Source organism: Salvelinus fontinalis, chromosome 3 (assembly GCF_029448725.1).
Source record: "Salvelinus fontinalis isolate EN_2023a chromosome 3, ASM2944872v1, whole genome shotgun sequence".
NCBI classification, from domain to species: Eukaryota; Metazoa; Chordata; class Actinopteri; order Salmoniformes; family Salmonidae; genus Salvelinus; species Salvelinus fontinalis.
Window position 1 is genome coordinate 39,340,406 of NC_074667.1, and position 18,191 is coordinate 39,358,596.

The following is an 18,191-nucleotide window of genomic DNA, read 5'->3' on the forward strand; positions in this document are numbered from 1 at the left end:
ATTATACTATACAGATTATTATAACAAGAACGTGTTTAGTGATGGCTTAATTATATATTTTTAAAACGCAATTTTTCTAAAATGGTTGTCCTTTAGGGTGAGAGGGGAGACAAGGGTCCTGCAGGCATCAAAGGGGACAGGGTGAGTAAAGTCACTTAACACACAACGTTACTCAACATTCACAGACACAGTGATCAGGGAAGTTATTGTGTGTGTGTCTGTCTTGTTGAAATAGGGAGCTGCTGGTGAAAATGGGGAGCCTGGAGAAGATGTGAGTCACCTTTTGACATTTTGTAACATTAAATATTTCACATATCTAACAGATGTCACTCTTACTAACTTCTCCATTCACTTTATTTCTCAGGGGGGCAGAGGACCAGCAGGGCCTAAAGGAGACAAAGTAATACACATCACCAGCTGATTCCCTGTGTCTGTGTTTCCCTGGCTGCTAACCATGTGACAGTACTGACAGGAAATGTGTTGCAGGGAGAGAGAGGCATCGGACTGGCAGGACCTCCTGGTCAGCTGGGACCTCAAGGGTTAAATGTTAGTATCATGGACTTGACAATACATCTAAATGTTCTCATAAACACATAAATCACATAAATGATGTAGCTATGTTCATATTAACATATGCACACTTCTCAGTCTCATCTTCCCTGAGCTAAACATCTCCATAACTACACCATTGCCACAGTGAATGTGAACCCCTGTATGTTTGTGTTTTAGGGGGACACAGGTCTCCCGGGCCCAGCAGGCCCTCCAGGAGCCCAGGGCGTAGCAGGGACCCCTGGTCTGGCCGGCCTGAGAGGAGAGAACGGAACTCCAGGACCCCCAGGACCTCTAGGACCCAGGGTGAGAGTGCCTATATCGCCACTATACTATAGTTATTACATGGGTGACTGGTGTGGTCTTTTTAGCCCTGCTCTGTGGAATGTTTATGTTGTCTCATCTCCAGGGTATCCAAGGCTTTACTGGTCAGGCAGGGAACCCTGGAGCTCCTGGGCCTCCCGGACCCCCTGGCCTAGCTGTGAGTGGACTTAGGATTGCATCATGATGACTTAATTGAGTGTCTGTGTGAGAGAGAGCGAGAGAGAGAGAACCCACTAGGCAGAAACTGGTTAAATCTTCGTTATTTGCACGTAATGTCCACCTAAGAAGTCAATGTGATGACTTTGAAACAACGTGGGAAACTAATTGGATTTGCAAAAAGTCATTAATGTAACACCATTTCATATTTTTTCACCCAACTTTTAAACTAAATCCAATGACATTGTGAAATGTTTTGTTGAATTCACGTTAGTTGACAACTCAACCATGTAAATCAAAGCTAGACATTGAACTGACGTCTTTGCCCAGTGGGAAAGACTTTGTGTGTTTGCGTTTTTGTGATGTAAGTGTTCATGATCAGTATACCGTTTTTCCTTACCAGGGTTCACCGGGCACTGCTGGAGGCAAAGGGGATAAGGTGAGTTAACAACGAGATAAACACGTCTTCTATACTGTATAATGTCTTATCAAATATGATGTTGATGCTCATAAATCCCCCTCTTTAGGGAGCGATTGGAGCGGGAGTACCAGGATTGAGGGGCGAGAGAGGAGACCCAGGACCCAGGGTAAAATCACATCACCATATGAGTTTGAATTTCAATTGTATCTAATTTTCACAGTTACGTGTTGTATTGAAGATTTGTGTGTGTGTTGGGGGATTTACAGATCTATGTGTCTGATGTTTGCAGGGGGAGGAGGGTCGAGGTGGTCAGAACGGGGAGAGAGGACCAGCGGTAAATCTCTTACCTACTGTTAACATCACTATCTTTTTACTGGGAAAGTAATTCTGCTTTGAAAGTTGATCAACTTGTAAACTCACTTTTGAGAAACTGGCCTTTGAATGTGTTGGTATTGTAACGACCCTGGGTTTATAAGCGCGGAAATCGACTCTGCCGCTCGAGCATGCTTTTGCATCACAGTCGATAGCGCGCCGGACTTCGGGCTAGAAGGTCGAGGGTTCAAGACCTGCTCCGTGCTGTTTCATTACAGTATCTAGTGAAGAGCTCTTCTTTGTCTACACACTCTGGCCAATGATTTGTTTACCTATGGATAACATGAAAACAGCCTAACCAGCCCTGCTGGCAACAATTTCATTACGCTTCTTTGCAGACGTTTACTGACACCGGCCATATTCAACGTGTGATGTACACTTTAGCTTAAGACATGTAGCTAGCTAGGTAAACGATGAACCTAGCTAGGTAAACAATGTGTAAAATCACACGTCAAGTAAAGTTAGCTAACGAGCCAGCCAGCTAACGTTAGCTAGTTAAACAACAATGCACACAGTGCCAAATCATGTCATTACTACACTGCATGAATATGCTGGGAACTAACCATCCAGGTTCAATGTTAGCTAGGTAACATTAGGCTCTAACTAGCGAAGCAAAAGCTGTGGGATATGAAAAACAACGTCATCTAGGCAGCCAGCCAGCTAACATTAGCTAGCTAGCTAACAGTACACTTCAGCTTAAGACATGCAGCTAGCTAGCTAGGTAAACAATGAACCTAGCTCAGTAAACAACGTGTAAAATCACACATCACGTAACGTTAGCCAGCTAACGTAACGAGCCAGCCAGCTAACGTTAGCTAGTTTAACAACAATGAACATAGTGCCAAATCATGTCGTTACTACACTGCATGAATATACTGGGAGCTAACCGACCAGGTTCAATTTAGCTAGCTGACATTAGGCTTTAACTAGCAAAGCAAACAGCTCTGGGATATGAATAATAATGTCAGCTAGGGAGCCAACCAGCTAACGTTAGCTAGCTAGTTAGATAACAGAACACTTTAGCTTGAAATGAAACCACTTTAGAAATGTGTAATATATGAAAATGTAGCTAGCTAACGCTAGATTATCTTACCTGTATACATCATCAGGCATGATGGATTCCTCTCCTTGTCATGGATGACATGCCACAGTTGCCCTAAGTTTGAAGATCTAATCTGGAAACAGGTGTTTTCTCCATCTCTTTAGCTATCATACTCTAATTCCACTGATTTCAAAACTTGATCCTCCAGAGAGTGGAGAGCAACTCTTAGCTATGCAGCACCACTACACGATACATAAAAAAAAAGCTGTGTTCGACAGGATTACCAACACAGCCTGACCAGCTCAAATAGACAGAAGCCATCTATATGGCAGACCAATCCGAACTCCTCTCTCGGTATGTACAGCCCACTCATTATCTCAGCCAATTATGGCTATTGGGAAGGTTTTCTCGCTTTTTCTGTGGCTTAACCAACAAGGCTCATAATTTAACAATTGTATTTCTATTTACAGATGGCATACACGTTTGTTATTAAGGCACGGGAACGTTCACTTGTTCGAGAAGGCATTTCTGCCAAAAAACGCATTTTGATTAAAAAAATATGTTTACGTTCGAACGGCTCTCCTGTGAAGTCGTGACTTGCGACATATGCCTAGTTTCCTGAATCGGGTCACAAATGGCAATTCATCATGACCAATTTTGATTATACTGCCTATATGGTGTTTATTTGTGTTTGTTTATTATTAGAGGTCATTGGCCCATTCCTCGATATTGATCCGACGTAATTGAGAGAGTGAAAACGAGAGAAAGGATGTGGGAAGGCTGAAGTGGACATAGATAGAGCTCAAAAGAAGAAAATAAACGATATGGCTTAAGCAGTGCACAAATAACTCAAACGAAAGGAAAAGTAATGAAAGTAAAAGATGTCAGCATCATCGTCAGCATCATGCGTATACAGTTCAATCGTTTCACTCTCCATCCCTAGTATACCTTGATTGTAGGAATCAATGCAATCCATTATTGTCATGCCCATTACCGCTCCAAAGATAGAACATAGGTATATCTTGTTTCTCTAAACATATCACTAGTAATGCAGTAGATCTGTCCTTACGATATGTTTTATCCTCCACTTTAATTTAATGATATTGACCTTGTACTACATAGCTCTTTTAAAAGCTGCAAGCCAGGCTCTGACCCTCTTCACTTCCGGTGCATTACTCCTACTGAGAGTAAGGCTTTTGTTCTAGGCTGAGACAACTAAACCTGGTCCTTTGTAGATCAGTTGGTAGAGCATGGTGCTAACGCCAGTGTAGAGGGTTCGATTCCCGGGACCACCCATATGAAAAAATGTATACATGTATACATGTAAGTCACTTTGTATAAAAGCATCTGCTAAATGGCACGTGTGTATATATATACATGAAACTCTTCACCCTAGCTCTCATCTAGAACATACTCAGCCTCTCTCATATTAGTTGCCTGGTAACCTCTAGAAAGGGGGTTGGATATTGTAGAGTGCCAATGGCATTCCATTTTAAACTCAGGTGAGAAACAGACAGCAACTCTTCTATTATAGTACAGTCCTTCCTCATACAGGAGAGTGCTAGTCAGTGTGGATATAGAGAGCTATTTATTGCAGTTCTGGATGATTAAAACCATAATGGTGATGATTTCTGGTGAGGATGTGCATGTGGGAGTACAAATGTTGAGATTTCTGTGTGTGTTCTGTACTTGATAAATGTATTCCTCTGTGTGTGTGGTGTGTGTGTGTTCTGTACTTGATAAATGTATTCCTCTGTGTGTGTGGTGTGTGTGTTCTGTACTTGATAAATGTATTCCTCTGTGTGTGTGGTGTGTGTGTTCTGTACTTGATAAATGTATTTCTCTGTGTGTGTGGTGTGTGTGTTCTGTACTTGATAAATGTATTCCTCTGTGTGTGTGGTGTGTGTGTTCTGTACTTGATAAATGTATTCCTCTGTGTGTGGTGTGTGTGTGTTCTGTACTTGATAAATGTATTCCTCTGTGTGTGTGGTGTGTGTGTGTTCTGTACTTGATAAATGTATTCCTCTGTGTGTGTGGTGTGTGTGTTCTGTACTTGATAAATGTATTCCTCTGTGTGTGTGGTGTGTGTGTTCTGTACTTGATAAATGTATTCCTCTGTGTGTGTGGTGTGTGTTCTGTACTTGATAAATGTATTCCTCTGTGTGTGTCTGGTGTGTGTGTTGCGCTCGCGTGTGTCTGTGTGTGTTCACCAGGGCTCTCCAGGTGGCAAAGGAGGCAGGGGAGATAAGGTGAATATTGTGAATATTATTATTAGATTATTGTATTTTGCATCATGCTCTCGCTCTCTCTGTCCACTGAGCATTCTGCTCATGTAAAATAGTGAATCAAATTGACATGCCTGACTAGTGAGTCCTACTCTCAATATATTTCAGGGTGAATTGGGGCTGCAAGGTGGCAAAGGAGAAAAGGTATGAATTTTAATGTGTGATGAGTAATATTGTTTGTGTGCGCGTGCGTGGTAGAATAATGTGGAGAAGCATAGAAAAAAGAGCAAAGGAGAGACAATAAGAATAAAACCGTTAAAATGAAAAAGTTGTTAAAATAATTACAAAAAACGACATATACTGCTCTGCCTAACAGTGATGTTGTCCCCTTTCAGGGTGATACTCTCCTGGTCGGAGGACCTACAGGAGAGAAAGGAAATAAAGGAGAGACGGTGAATGACCCTCTCTACCTTAAATACCCCACAACACTTATTATTGACTAATCTAATAAACAATTGATCACAAAAATACCTCAGAGCACCAAGTATTGACTATGACACTACTAATCTCTCTGTGCGTCTGTGTGTGTGCGTGTGCAGAATGGTCATTTACAACTGTCGTTCTCTTCTTTATCAGGGTGACCGAGGGCCCAAAGGGGTGCAGGGAGAGAAAGGCTTAAAAGGCAATGACGGCCCAGCTGGGGAGCAGGTGAGGTTGGCCTTGACAATGACACCATTGGAGTTTTCAAGAGCATAAACAGATCTGGGAGCGGGCTATTAATAACAGGTTTATAACTGTGTGTGTGTGTGTGTGTGTGTGTGTGTGTGTGTGTGTGTGTGTGTGTGTGTGTGTGTGTGTGTGTGTGTGTGTGTGTGTGTGTGTGTGTGTGTGTGTGTGTGTGTGTGTGTGTGTCCACAGGGTCTGAGGGGTGAGCCAGGAGACAGGGGCTCTACAGGGTTCCAGGGAGCCAGAGGTCCAGGAGGACAGAAGGTGACAACATGACCTGATCTGTGTCAATGCTTTCATCAAAACTGCTGTGTTATCTATGTCAGAACCAATAGCATCAATAGTCAATCAATATTCATCAATGTCATAATGTCCCCTGTGTATAATGGATGACATTGCACACAGTTTTCCCACCCATCGTGTGAGAATATATCATCACACAACAGTGTACCCTGTGAAAATGAACAGTGGAAAATGAACTCAGACTAGATGCTGTTGGTGACCCATTAAAAATGCAGTGTTTTAATGGGTTTGTCTTTGTGTCTGAAGGGAGAGGCGGGACAGCCTGGTGTACCTGGAGAATCAGTGAGTCTCCCATTTCACCCTCAGTTATGAAAACAATGTGTACTTTTTCCTGACCACATGAACTGAAAAATTCTATTATAGCCTATAACTAGGATCCAAAGTTATTCCTGGTCTGGTCACATGGTCAGGAAAAACTCCTGGCCCCATGTCTAACTCCCCATTTACTCTCCTGCTGGTGGATAAAAGCCTCTGGTCGATTGTGTGTGTTCTCCCAGGGTACACCAGGAAAAGATGGAATGCCAGGCTTTAGAGGGGATAAGGGAGACGTGGGAGTAACTGGAATGCGTGGAATTAAGGTTTGTACGCGTGTGTGTTTGTGTGTGTGTATGCAGCGCAATGTATCTGTGTGTGTATGTGTCTGGTGCTTGTGTGCATGCGTGTGTTTGTGTGTGTGTACAGTCTGTCATCATATTTCAACTGTCTTTGAGTTCATCCCCATTTGAAGAAGTTTAGTGCAAACCTTGAGATGTCCTCTAAGCGACTGCCAGCCTCCCAGATGATGCCACTGGGTCATAACGCTTCTATGGTTCCAAATTGACGTCACATTGTGGAGGATTAGTTGAAATTCAGCTGGAAATTGATTTTCATCCTCATATATTCTATAAATACCTTTAATGACTGTTGGAAATATAATTTGTGTGTTTCTGTGGCATTCTGACAGACTAATTGCAGAACCCTCTAACCTTCCTATTGTGTGAATCACTGTCCTCTTAAGTAAAGGCAAAGTGTGTCTGAGGAAAACTTTGAGATGTGTTCTGTGTTTTCTTCACATGACCTTGCAACACTAACGGCAATATAATCACAGCATGATAATCTGGGTTTAGAAATGACTAATCCAGACAGCACAATATCTGCCAGCCCACTCAGTCTCACCATGCTATCAAACCCCCTCAATTTCCTCTTATCTGTCACTTGCTATTATTCTCCACAAATCACCCAGTTACTCATCCTTTAATCCATCCACGATTCAGCGATCGCAATTTTTTTGAGCTAAATCAACTATATCCTGCATATTGTGCGAAGGCTTGCGAATTTGACTGATCATTGCACTATTTGTGCATAAAGCAGTCAAATCATTGCAAAAAAAATGACCCATCACCACAGTACAAAAACAGGGCTTGTGTTTTCAACCAATCACACACATTTACTGCATGATATGGTTCAATCAAGCCACACGTCAACAAACTTTTCCCCTCGTCAGCTCATTTTTGCAATACATCTGTCAAAATCATAACATTGTCATATTTTTTTCCTGCAAACATTGTCAAGTATTTTTTCCTGCAAATATCACAAAAAAAATCCTGTGAAATCCTGGATCGACTGCTTTAAGTATTTTAAGGCTGAAACAGTGGTCTGTTCATGATCAAACATGGTTCAACTCAGTTCTGCTGGTCACTGTGACAAGCCCATGTTGACCCCCACCCAACACAGACCTGGTTCTGACCAGCTGGTTGTTATTGGCAACCATCTGATTGAAAGTTGTTATTGATGAGTCACTTGGTGAATGAGGGGTTGTGTGCATTAGGCTGGGTTTTCTTGGCAGCTGAAAGGATTGTAAAATCTTTCTTTCATTCTGAATTGGCAGTTTGGAGCAGTTTGTCCCACTTTGACTGACAGGGTCCCTCATCTGGCTCTCTGACTAACTAACTAACTGATCGTTTCCAGGGCGACCGAGGATCAAAGGGGGCGTGTGGATCAGACGGACCGAAAGGAGAAAAGGTACAGTGGGAGAGAAAGAGAAGGAGGGATGAGGAGGGGGAGAGGGGAAGAAATGTGTGACAGGAAGTTAAATTTAATCAACTTTATTTATCCAGAGGAGCCATTATTGTAGTTGCATGGTAAGTTTTAAAATGAAAGTCTTTCATAACCACTGTAACTATGACCTCTCTCACTTTAGTTATTAATGGGGACATTTTATAAGATTAACAGTAGGGGATGCACCAGGCTGTGTCTTTCTAATGACCTGGCTCTGTGTGTGTTCAGGGAGATTCAGGGATCCATGGGAGGTCAGGGTTGCCTGGAAGGAAAGGTGAGCAGGTAAGAATTATCCCATGAAGTACACTATAACCTAATGTTTAAAGGGCACTGAACAGTACACCATTGAGTCTGATATCTGGAATTTGGTATTACAACTGTATTTTCAGCCTTATCAGCAAAGGGTAGACATGTTACCAGGTGTTGTACCTGTGTGTTTCAGGGAGACTTGGGGCCTCCAGGGGCCATTGGAACCCCTGGCAAGGAGGGACTGATCGGCCCCAAGGTATTTGTCTTTGTATGGTGTCTGTGTGTGCGTGTGTACTTAATTGTGTGTGTATCACGAGAACTGTGTTAATGTGTTACTTAATCTCTGTGTGTTTGTAGGGTGACCGAGGCATTGATGGAGTACTAGGACCCAAAGGAACGCAGGGAGAGAAGGGCGAAAGGGTGAGTCTTTAACCACAATTGAATCCACTCATAAAGTGCAGATCGGCACAAATACTCTGAATGTGACCACAGCCAAACCGCAAGCTGACCACTGACTGTAGATGTAGGGGAGAGTGGGGTAAGTTGAGCAATGGGGTAAGTTGAGCCAATGGGGTAAGTTTAGCCACCCTTGTTTCTAGGAAACAATACACAAAATGATTCATTTGACCAAATATTTAGGAAGAGGTCATAATTTCATGGGGTCTGTGAAGGAATAAACCACATGGAAAAAGTGGTAAACAGATTGAATCAAGTCAAATTAATTCATTGTGTTAGAGGTTTCATGATGCTTGTATCTATCTAAAACAAAGTAAATATTTAAAAGATTGTTCAATACATCAGTTAGGGTCTCTATAAGCTTCTATATGAGGTTCTAAACATGGCATGAAAGTGCATCTTTGTAGCTGTGTGGGCTAATATCGTAAAAATGTTTGCCTTGGGGTAAGTTGAGCCAATGGCAAGTTAAGCAAATTGAAGCGTTTTCTTCACAGGTGTAATGCAAGGCATTATCACTGGGATATGAGGTAACAACAGGGCCTGGCCTATGTTAAAAGTGTTTAAAAAAGTACAAAGTGTTTCTTAGGTGTTAAGCCTGTGTTAAAAGATGCTTAAAATGATTAATAGACAAAAAAGCGATTGTGATTGTTTTCAATTTTGTTTGGGAAATAAAGACCGACATGGTTTTAAAAAGGTAGTGGTAATATTTAATTTAAAACAGACATTTGTGGGCCGCTTAACTTACCCTGTCCCGCAGATCAACTCAAACATTACACGGGATAAGTTGTGCCAAGTGCAAGCTATGTTTTCAAAACTGTAATGTTTACATTCATTCTGATTATTTCCAGGGATACACAACATCTTGAAATATATGTAGATATCTTTGTTAGAAAGAATGTGATATTATCCTTGACGGAGTGATGGTGAATATAAAAACTGTCTCAACTTACCCCACTCTCCCCTGCTGTATAGAAAGTCTGATAAAAACGACTGGTTGTAAATGGTATCTGACTGTGGCTCCCTTCCTCTACCTCTTCCTCTCTACAGGGCCCCTCGGGTATCCCTGGCCCTCCGGGCCCCACAGGAGTGGACGGGGCCTCTGGACTGACAGGGCCTCAGGGGCCCGCTGGAGCTAAGGGCCCAGAAGGGCTCCAAGGACAGAAGGTACTCACTTTCTTTATTTGTTGATGCCACCTAGTTATGTTGTTGTAAATTAAACATGGTCAACGTGATTGTTGTTGTTGTCAGGGGGAGAGGGGGCCTATTGGTCCTGCCAAGATTGGTCCACGTGGTATCCCAGGTATACCAGGAGAAAGAGGCGGGCAGGTGAGTGTCACCACTCTACTGTGTGGTATGTCTGCTCATAGAGTATCTGACTGCAACTGTCCCTCAATAAATCCCCCAAACTGGCCACAGCACAGACAGCTCTGACACTTTTACTAAACATTATGCACTATATGGAACATTTGGGACTTCAACATAAAATGTAGAAAAGGGTCAAATACAAGTTTTTGTGAAAAGGTTTTGTAAAGAAATTATATATTTAACCCTTGAAAAAAACAGCTGTTGTTCCTTTCCAGTGCTTATTTCTGGTTCTTTGAACCAGATAGGTAACCAGTGCGTAGTACATCGGACCTTGGGGTTGTATAGCTATTAGTTTGCCCAACTGCTCTGAGAACAGTGTCTTTATGTCAGTTGTGTGCTGTGTGTTCTAATACCTGTCTCTGCTGCAGGGCGAGTTGGGTCTAGATGGAGCCAAGGGAGACAGAGGAGTGCCAGGCTTGACGGTCAGTGCTTCACCTTGGCCTCAGGGCCCAAATCTGCAGGTTCTACCACCAACCTGCCCACACACACATGCATGCACAAACACACATTATAATGTAGTCATGTCTCTCTGCCTGTCCCTTACTCTCCTCCTCCTCCCCTCTGGCTCTCTGTGGCAGGAGGATGAGATTCGTACATACGTCCGCACAGAGATGAGCCAACACTGTGGTAAGTCTTAAAGTCACCTGCCAAAAACACAATGTCCCAATCTAACATGCTGGTGTTCTCAGTTGAACTTCACTTGATCATCAAGTGAAACAAGTAATGGTGCTAACACATGTCTATTGAACGTAATGCGCCACGGAGTGTTATGCAGATCCTCTGTCCATCTAGAACCTCTCGGTGCTGTTGACTAAAAGAGAGAGTAACATTCTATTTTCTCCTCCCTTCTCTCTTTGTCTTTCAGCTTGTGGAGGTGAGTGGGCTCAGTCTGACACGTGGACTAGGTGGTTTAAGGGCAGTAGCAGTAGTGCGCTTTGACATGAACTATTCAATTAGATTAGCTTTATTATTAGTTGTATGTACTCAAAGTGTTTTTGGTTCTGACATGTGTTCGCACTATATGTAGTCTTGGTTCTGTTGTCATGTGGTGTGGTCCATGTAGATGTTCTACTCAGTGCTTGAAGTGGGCCAGTACAGAACTGACCTGTACAGAATATTGGCTCTAAAATATGATGAGTATCGGCAACTAAATATAAATAGTACCGGCACCCAAAATGAGTACCGGTACCTATTTCAGTCCACTTCAAGCACTGGCTGTATTGTATGTTCTCATGTGTGTGTATATGTTAGTGTGTGCGGCTGCCTCTGGGTTTCGGTGGTGTCTGGTTGTTATGTTTGTGTTTTACTGACCAACCTGGATGTCCTGTTGTTTTTATGTTCCTGGACCCTCTTCCTTCCCCCCCCTGTCCCCTGTTCCGGCCCGGCTCTCAGGTATTGTTGTGACAGAAACCCTGCCCAGCCCCAGGGTACGTCCTGCTCCAGAGCAACAGCTGGCCCGGAAGGGCAAGCAGGGCAAGGACGGTGAGTGTGTCCATCCATCCGTCCAACTGTCCTTCTATCCCTCATCACTCCTCTTGTATGTCTGTCTGCCTGTTTGTTTGTATGTCTGTCTGTGTTTGTTGGTCTGTCTGTCTCTGTCTGTGTCCGTTGGTGTGTCTTAACAAACAACCCAGGGGGATGCTGTGAACACTGTTTTCTCATCAATAGTCTCTGAACATTAGGAATAATATGTCTGTCCCTGACAGTTTTGCACACTTTTTAACTCTGATTTTTAAAGTTAGGGGGTTTGTAAATGAGGGTATTCCAGCTGAATAAAGGCCTTCGCCGTTCCTTGGTGGACTGAGCCCTTGGTGAAAGTCCAGCGTTGGGCTGTAGGAGTTGCGGTGGTTAGTGAGGGGTCGGGGGTTAAGTTTGTGACCGTTGTGACGGCCCCTGCCCTGTGATATGTTGTAGGGCGTGAGCTGCGTGTAGTGGTGAACACCAACGACCCCGACTACGAACACTTCTACTCTATAGAGAGTTACGACGACCCCATGGCCATGGAGCAGAGCATCCACCTGACTCCCACTGCCAATCAGAGCCATGGTACGTCACACACGCACACCCTTAACCTTGGATCCAACCTCACACACTGAGGTCAGTCTAACACACAAACTCAACCTTGTATCCCTCTCACATACCCAGCCCAACCATCCACTTAACTAACCTTCATGTACTAAACCCAGTCCCACACTAAGACCAACCCTGTTTCCCCTTCACACTGCCGTCAACATGCAGCTTCCTGGGTGTCTCTGTTGTGTTGATAGTGTGTTTGTATGTGTTGTGTACATTGGTCTGTTTCTAACCTGAGATACATGGGTATTTATAACAGCCTTGCAAATCTCTCATTTCCAACAATGGGGGATTTACATGAATTGTTCAATTATGTGCATGTTTCTCAAGTTAGGATTGTATTTGTTTGTGTTAATGTGTCTGAAGTGTTTCTGTTTTGTGTTGTTAGTGTGCTTATTACAGTATGTCTGTTGATAAATGTTGATGTTTGTTGTATGATTACGTGTCGGCAGGTGAGAGAGTCACTGTTGACCCTCTGAAAACAAAGAGGCCAAGGAGAGAGGTCAAAGGGGAAGGTAAACCCGCCCACTTCCTCCTCTCCACTACTGGGGTGTTTCAAGGGCTTACTCCACCACCCCATCTCTGCATGTCATGGGCCTCTCCAGGATGATGGTTATTGATGTTCTGAAGAACACACACATACACACTCGCAGACAAAATATCCCAAATAACCAATTGAGAATTAGATTTTTCTTTCTTTGATTGCTGTCGATAACAAATCAAAACACCAAAGAGAAAGCAGTTTATTTTGTATGGGCTGCGTCTCAATCCACTGCATCCACCAATGTCGGCCTTCTGCGTCTGCGGTGGAGGGTGACCGAGCTACAGCGGTGTTTGTCAGACCAGGAGGCATCCAAAAAATCAGTCACAAAAACGACTGTAGTGTCTGAGCGGTTTGGCATCAAAACTACTGTGAACACTCTCATGAACACGTACATTGTTTTGCTCTAGAACACCCATAAGACTTGTGTGACGGTAGCCCGGTACAAGTAAAAATATTTTATGGAAGTACAGTATATATAGAAGTAGTTTAGTGCCAAAAAAAGGTGTTAAATAGGCGTAAAAAAAATCGAATGTATTAGTCTTTCTTATATCTCTCAGATATAGGACAGACACTTCAAAACAAACTTAATATTTTTACTATCTGTTTACTCTATTCATCTATTAATCTATGGCAAAGATACTTATATTTTTCCCTTTTCATCTGTGTTTGGTGTTAGCTAGTTACAGGCTAGCTAGGTCTCCAGCCAGCATGGAACAAAAGGGGAGAAGGGTCATTCAAAACTCTGACGGAGTTGTCATGTCAACACATCCGTCAGTTCCGCTGTGAACTGCATCACAAGAGACATGCCAAGCGGAAAATGTATAAAAAGAAATTACACCATTGATGCAATTTGAATGTTGTTTGAGTGTCACCAAATTTGCTTGAGATGATTTGACATCCAATTTGCGTGACATAAGCGTTTCAAAGAACTGTCAGTCAAGGCGAGCTCATGAATCTAAGCCCACCGCCCACTGAGCCTGTCTTTTCAAACTTCCAGGTAGTTAGCAATGAGCGAAAAGGTACTTATCAGAATGACTGTTCAGGACTTTTAAACCTAGCCTAACCTATGACCTGACCCATCACCTGTGTACTACTGCCCCCCCTAGCCTCCTACTCATGCTTTTAGTCCCTAAAACTGAAACTAAATAATATAAAAAATTAAATAGAACTATACAATCAAAACTAAATAAAAACTAGCAAATCAGGTCTGAAAATGAACTGAAACTAAACTGAATTTTAAATCAAAATAAAAAAAATGAATAGAAATATAACCAAATATAAAAACGCAAAAATATAATAACCTTGTTATGCGGGAAACAAGCATTCCATTCAAGATAAACATTGGATATATAGTGTTTTGCAACTAAATCTATTGCAATACACTTTTCTTTTTTTTAATGTAATTCAAAATCTGAGGACAGTAATATTTTACGAACACATAAAGGTACCCATAAGCATTCATTTCTGATTAAAAAACATATGTGAAACATTTGTGGATATAGCGTTTTGGAAATAAACTCTTAAATTGTATGAATACTTATTTCATGATAATCACAGAATGTTAAGCAACTGTACAGTAACATTAATACTAATATCACATTCATCTAACATTCACCTATAGCTTACTATAGCTTTTGAAGCTTGAACCCCTCACTGTGACTTTGCCTCTGTTCTGATTCCAGATTTTTGGTCTGTCTCTCTCTCTCTGCATCTCTCTCTGCGTCTCTCTCTGTCTGCGTCTCTCTCTCTCTGCATCTCTCTCTGCGTCTCTCTTTGCATCTCTCTCTCTCTGCGTCTCTCTCTCTCTGCGTCTCTCTTTCTCTGCGTCTCTCTCTCTCTCTCTGCGTCTCTCTCTCTGCATCTCTCTCTCTCTCTGTGTCTCTCTCTCGCTCTCTCTGCATCTCTCTCTCTCTCTGCATCTCTCTCTGCGTCTCTCTCTGTCTGCGTCTCTCTCTCTCTGCGTCTCTCTCGCTCTGCGTCTCTCTCTCTGCGTCTCTCTCTCTCTGCGTCTCTCTCTCTCTCTCTGCATCTCTCTCTCTGCATCTCTCTCTCTCTCTCTCTGCATCTCTCTCTGCGTCTCTCTCTCTCTGCATCTCTCTCTCTCTGCGTCTCTCTCTGCGTCTCTCTCTCTCTCTCTCTCTGCGTCTCTCTCTCTCTCTCTCTGTGTCTCTCTCTCTCTCTCTCTGCGTCTCTCTCTCTCTGCATCTCTCTCTCTGAGTCTCTCTCTGCATCTCTCTCTCTCTGCGTCTCTCTCTCTCTGCGTCTCTCTCTCTCTCTCTGCGTCTCTCTCTCTCTCTCTCTCTGCGTCTCTCTCTCTCTGCGTCTCTCTCTCTCTCTGCGTCTCTCTCTCTCTCTGCGTCTCTCTCTCTCTGCGTCTCTCTCTCTCTCTGCGTCTCTCTCTCTCTCTGCGTCTCTCTCTCTCTGCGTCTCTCTCTCTCTGCGTCTCTCTCTCTCTGCGTCTCTCTCTATCTGCCTCTCTCTCTCTGCCTCTCTCTCTCTGCCTCTCTCTCTCTCCATCTGCCTCATTGTGTGTGTGTGTGTGTGTGTGTGTGTGTGTGTGTGTGTGTGTGTGTGTGTGTGTGTGTGTGTGTGTGTGTGTGTGTGTGTGTGTGTGTGTGTGTGTGTGTGTGTGTGTGTGTGATGCATTCCAGGTCCAGTGGATCCTTGTGTGTTGCCCCTGGAGGAGGGCAACTGTGGGAGATTTACTCTGCGCTGGTACTTTAACAGCCAGGTCCAGGCCTGCCGACCCTTCATCTACAGCGGCTGTGAGGGCAATGCCAACCGGTTCCTCCAGCAGGAGACCTGTGAGGAGCGCTGCCTCGGGGAGGACACAGGTACACACACACACACACACACACAAGCAAGCATACATAGTAACCTACTGTGCACGCACACAAACACGTGCATACAGTTAACTGGCAAAATAAAGGAAAGACCAACGCAGTGTCTTAATAGGTTGTTTGGCCACCACGAATCTCTACAGAATCTCCCATAAGTGTTCAATTGGGTTTAGAGCTGGTGACACACAGACAGACACGCACGCACACGTGCACACACAGACAGATACACACTCCCTATGCTTAAACTGGCCATATTTATACATGACCCTAAGCATGATGGGATGTTGATTGCTTAATTAACTCAAGGACCACACCTGTGTGGAAGTGCCTGCTTTCCATATACTTTGTATTCCTCATTTACTCAAGTGTTTCCTATATTTAGCCGTTACCTGTACATTATGCTTAATACAGATACATTCATGCTGCACATACACACATACACACATACACACGTACACACAAGCAAATATATAAAAAAAACGGCACATTTTCTTTTGTTGCAGGTGCTGTTCCTTTGAAGAAGGGGCGATGATGAACGGCATGTCATGACCACCTCTCCACCCTAAAGAATGTCAACAAATGGTTGTTTCATATTTAAAACTATAAACATTGGCAAGGTTTTGAATATATATATATATAAAGCTTTGATGGATCTTGTCTCATGGCCACAGGTCACATTGTTGATTTGCTTATTTATTTCAAGTACGTTTATATTACATTAACTGCAGCCAAACGTTTTAATCCCTCTCAGAATTACATCTAGCGATTACAGCAGTACTGTATTACTGGAAGACAATGTTGTCCAAACATTGGCGCAACCTTACCACAGAAAGCAGGATCTGCCTTTGGTGGATGTACAGCTCATGAGTTCCAAATCTGTCCACTAAAATACAGAGCTGTTCTGTATGTATGAAGAGGCACGCACAATACGTTATACAGTATGTTATAATATTTTGCCAATGTGATGTACATATAAATGTATATTTTTATTACCTGGGAAAAAGTGTTTTGTGTGTCCAAATGATTAATGTTAAACTCTGCATGTTTTTACCTGACAGAGGAAAGGTGCTATTTTAAAATGTATTTTTGTATTGCACTTTTCATTTGTTGTTTTCAAAGAAAAGACTCAAGTTTGTTTTTTCATCAAGTTTAATGTTCAAATTGCAAAGGAACACACTCATGTTGGCTTGACAACATTAATCATTGTTTTATTAAATATATAAATTAACCAGAGAATTTGAACAAGAGTATTTCTACAATGTTTTTTAATGATAGAGACTTTTTGAAGTGGTAGTTTGTTTAGGGCTTGGGTTAGCACACTGGGAAATATGATAATGTACATATAACTGAGAAGCCAATAGTTTTTCCTGTTCAGGTCACATGGTCAGGAAAGATTCCTGGCCTTAGTTTTAGCTATGTCATGTGCAGTTCCTGTACCTGAGTAAGGATGAATTATTGATGGCACCACCTTGAGCATAGAGAAGATGAGGATATTGATGATGACCATGTTGAGGCTGATACTTCGATCTGTTTACACTTCCCTCCTTCACACGTATTTACTGTGTGTGTGTGCGTTGAATGTTCTAATTCCAATGGAGAATGTTTTATTATTGAGAGGATGTTCTGTCTGTTGGGTGTGACTCATCCTCTCCTGGTTCTCTCTCTCTTTCTCTTTCTCTCTCTGATTTCCCCTGGGGAGACACTTCAGGACAAGCCCTACACACACACATTTGGTCACACATTTGCATAGTTTTTAAATAGATTTTATTACATGGTAATTACAGGTTTAATCATGTTTATTACAGTTGTGTGGGGAGGGGGGGGCTTATAGCCAGCAGCATACCACTGCTGGCTTGCTTCTGAAGCTAAGCAGGGTTGGTCCTGGTCAGTCCCTGGATGGGAGACCAGATGCTGCTGGAAGTGGTGTTGGAGGGCCAGTAGGAGGCACTCTTTCCTCTGGTCTAAAAAATATCCCAATGCCCCAGGGCAGTGATTGGGGACACTGCCCTGTGTAGGGTGCCGTCTTTCGGATGGGACGTGAAACGGGTGTCCTGACTCTCTGAGGTCATTAAAGATCCCATGGCACTTATCGTAAGAGTAGGGGTGTTAACCCCGGTGTCCTGGCTAAATTCCCAATCTGGCCCTCAAACCATCATGGTCACCTAATAATCCCCAGTTTACAATTGGCTCATTCATCCCCCTCCTCTCCCCTGTAACTACTCCCCAGGTCGTTGCTGCAAATGAGAACGTGTTCTCAGTCAACTTACCTGGTAAAATAATGGTAAAATAAAATTAAATAAATAAAAAAGACCTGGATGTGTTTTAGCATTCATCACACTTCTCTGCACCCAGCCTGGCCCTCAATCTGCTCAGTTCCTCTGTCTATTACTGTTACTCAGGGTGAGTATGTGTATGTGTGTGTGCGTTGTCTATGGTACACAGCAAATTCTCCAGTGTTGAATCAATACTAAGAGTGTTAAACTTAACATTATTCCAGTGTTTATATGGG

General features: G+C 42.9%; 2 protein-coding genes across 3 annotated transcripts in view; both read left to right on the forward strand.

Annotated features, from left to right (window-relative positions):
• Positions 1–10,878, forward strand: part of LOC129847491 (collagen alpha-1(VII) chain-like) — a 113,093-nt gene extending 102,215 nt beyond the window's left edge. The window contains exons 92-115 of the mRNA XM_055915292.1: positions 97–141; positions 236–271; positions 365–400; positions 487–546; positions 730–855; positions 959–1,030; positions 1,433–1,468; positions 1,557–1,616; positions 1,740–1,784; positions 5,078–5,113; positions 5,258–5,293; positions 5,485–5,541; positions 5,726–5,797; positions 6,008–6,079; positions 6,365–6,400; positions 6,616–6,696; positions 8,066–8,119; positions 8,384–8,437; positions 8,598–8,660; positions 8,762–8,824; positions 9,908–10,024; positions 10,109–10,186; positions 10,594–10,647; positions 10,804–10,878. Coding sequence (XP_055771267.1) covers positions 97–141; positions 236–271; positions 365–400; positions 487–546; positions 730–855; positions 959–1,030; positions 1,433–1,468; positions 1,557–1,616; positions 1,740–1,784; positions 5,078–5,113; positions 5,258–5,293; positions 5,485–5,541; positions 5,726–5,797; positions 6,008–6,079; positions 6,365–6,400; positions 6,616–6,696; positions 8,066–8,119; positions 8,384–8,437; positions 8,598–8,660; positions 8,762–8,824; positions 9,908–10,024; positions 10,109–10,186; positions 10,594–10,647; positions 10,804–10,863 — 1,449 coding nt within the window. The 3' untranslated portion in view covers positions 10,864–10,878. The remainder of the gene's footprint in view (positions 1–96; positions 142–235; positions 272–364; positions 401–486; positions 547–729; positions 856–958; positions 1,031–1,432; positions 1,469–1,556; positions 1,617–1,739; positions 1,785–5,077; positions 5,114–5,257; positions 5,294–5,484; positions 5,542–5,725; positions 5,798–6,007; positions 6,080–6,364; positions 6,401–6,615; positions 6,697–8,065; positions 8,120–8,383; positions 8,438–8,597; positions 8,661–8,761; positions 8,825–9,907; positions 10,025–10,108; positions 10,187–10,593; positions 10,648–10,803) is intronic.
• Positions 10,879–11,178: 300 nt separating this feature from the next.
• LOC129847507 (papilin-like) lies at positions 11,179–16,918 on the forward strand. 2 transcript variants are annotated; one of them, XM_055915293.1, is made up of 5 exons: positions 11,179–11,707; positions 12,140–12,271; positions 12,751–12,813; positions 15,494–15,676; positions 16,186–16,918. In XM_055915293.1, exons 1-5 carry the CDS (start codon positions 11,545–11,547, stop codon positions 16,212–16,214), a joined length of 570 nt encoding a protein of 189 aa, XP_055771268.1. In that variant the 5' UTR covers positions 11,179–11,544; the 3' UTR covers positions 16,215–16,918. The 2 variants fall into 2 exon arrangements, with proteins under 2 accessions (XP_055771268.1, XP_055771269.1); XM_055915294.1 differs by lacking the exon at positions 12,751–12,813 and having other exon boundaries at positions 11,194–11,707.
• The last annotated feature ends 1,273 nt before the right edge of the window (positions 16,919–18,191 follow it).

Coding starts and splice junctions, on each gene's coding strand:
- LOC129847507 (XM_055915293.1), top strand. CDS start 11,545: ATGTCCTGTTGTTTTTATGTTCCTGGACCCTCTTCCTTCCCCCCCCTG. Junction 11,708..12,139: donor GGGCAAGCAGGGCAAGGACG/GTGAGTGTGTCC, acceptor GATATGTTGTAG/GGCGTGAGCTGCGTGTAGTG. Junction 15,677..16,185: donor CTGCCTCGGGGAGGACACAG/GTACACACACAC, acceptor CTTTTGTTGCAG/GTGCTGTTCCTTTGAAGAAG.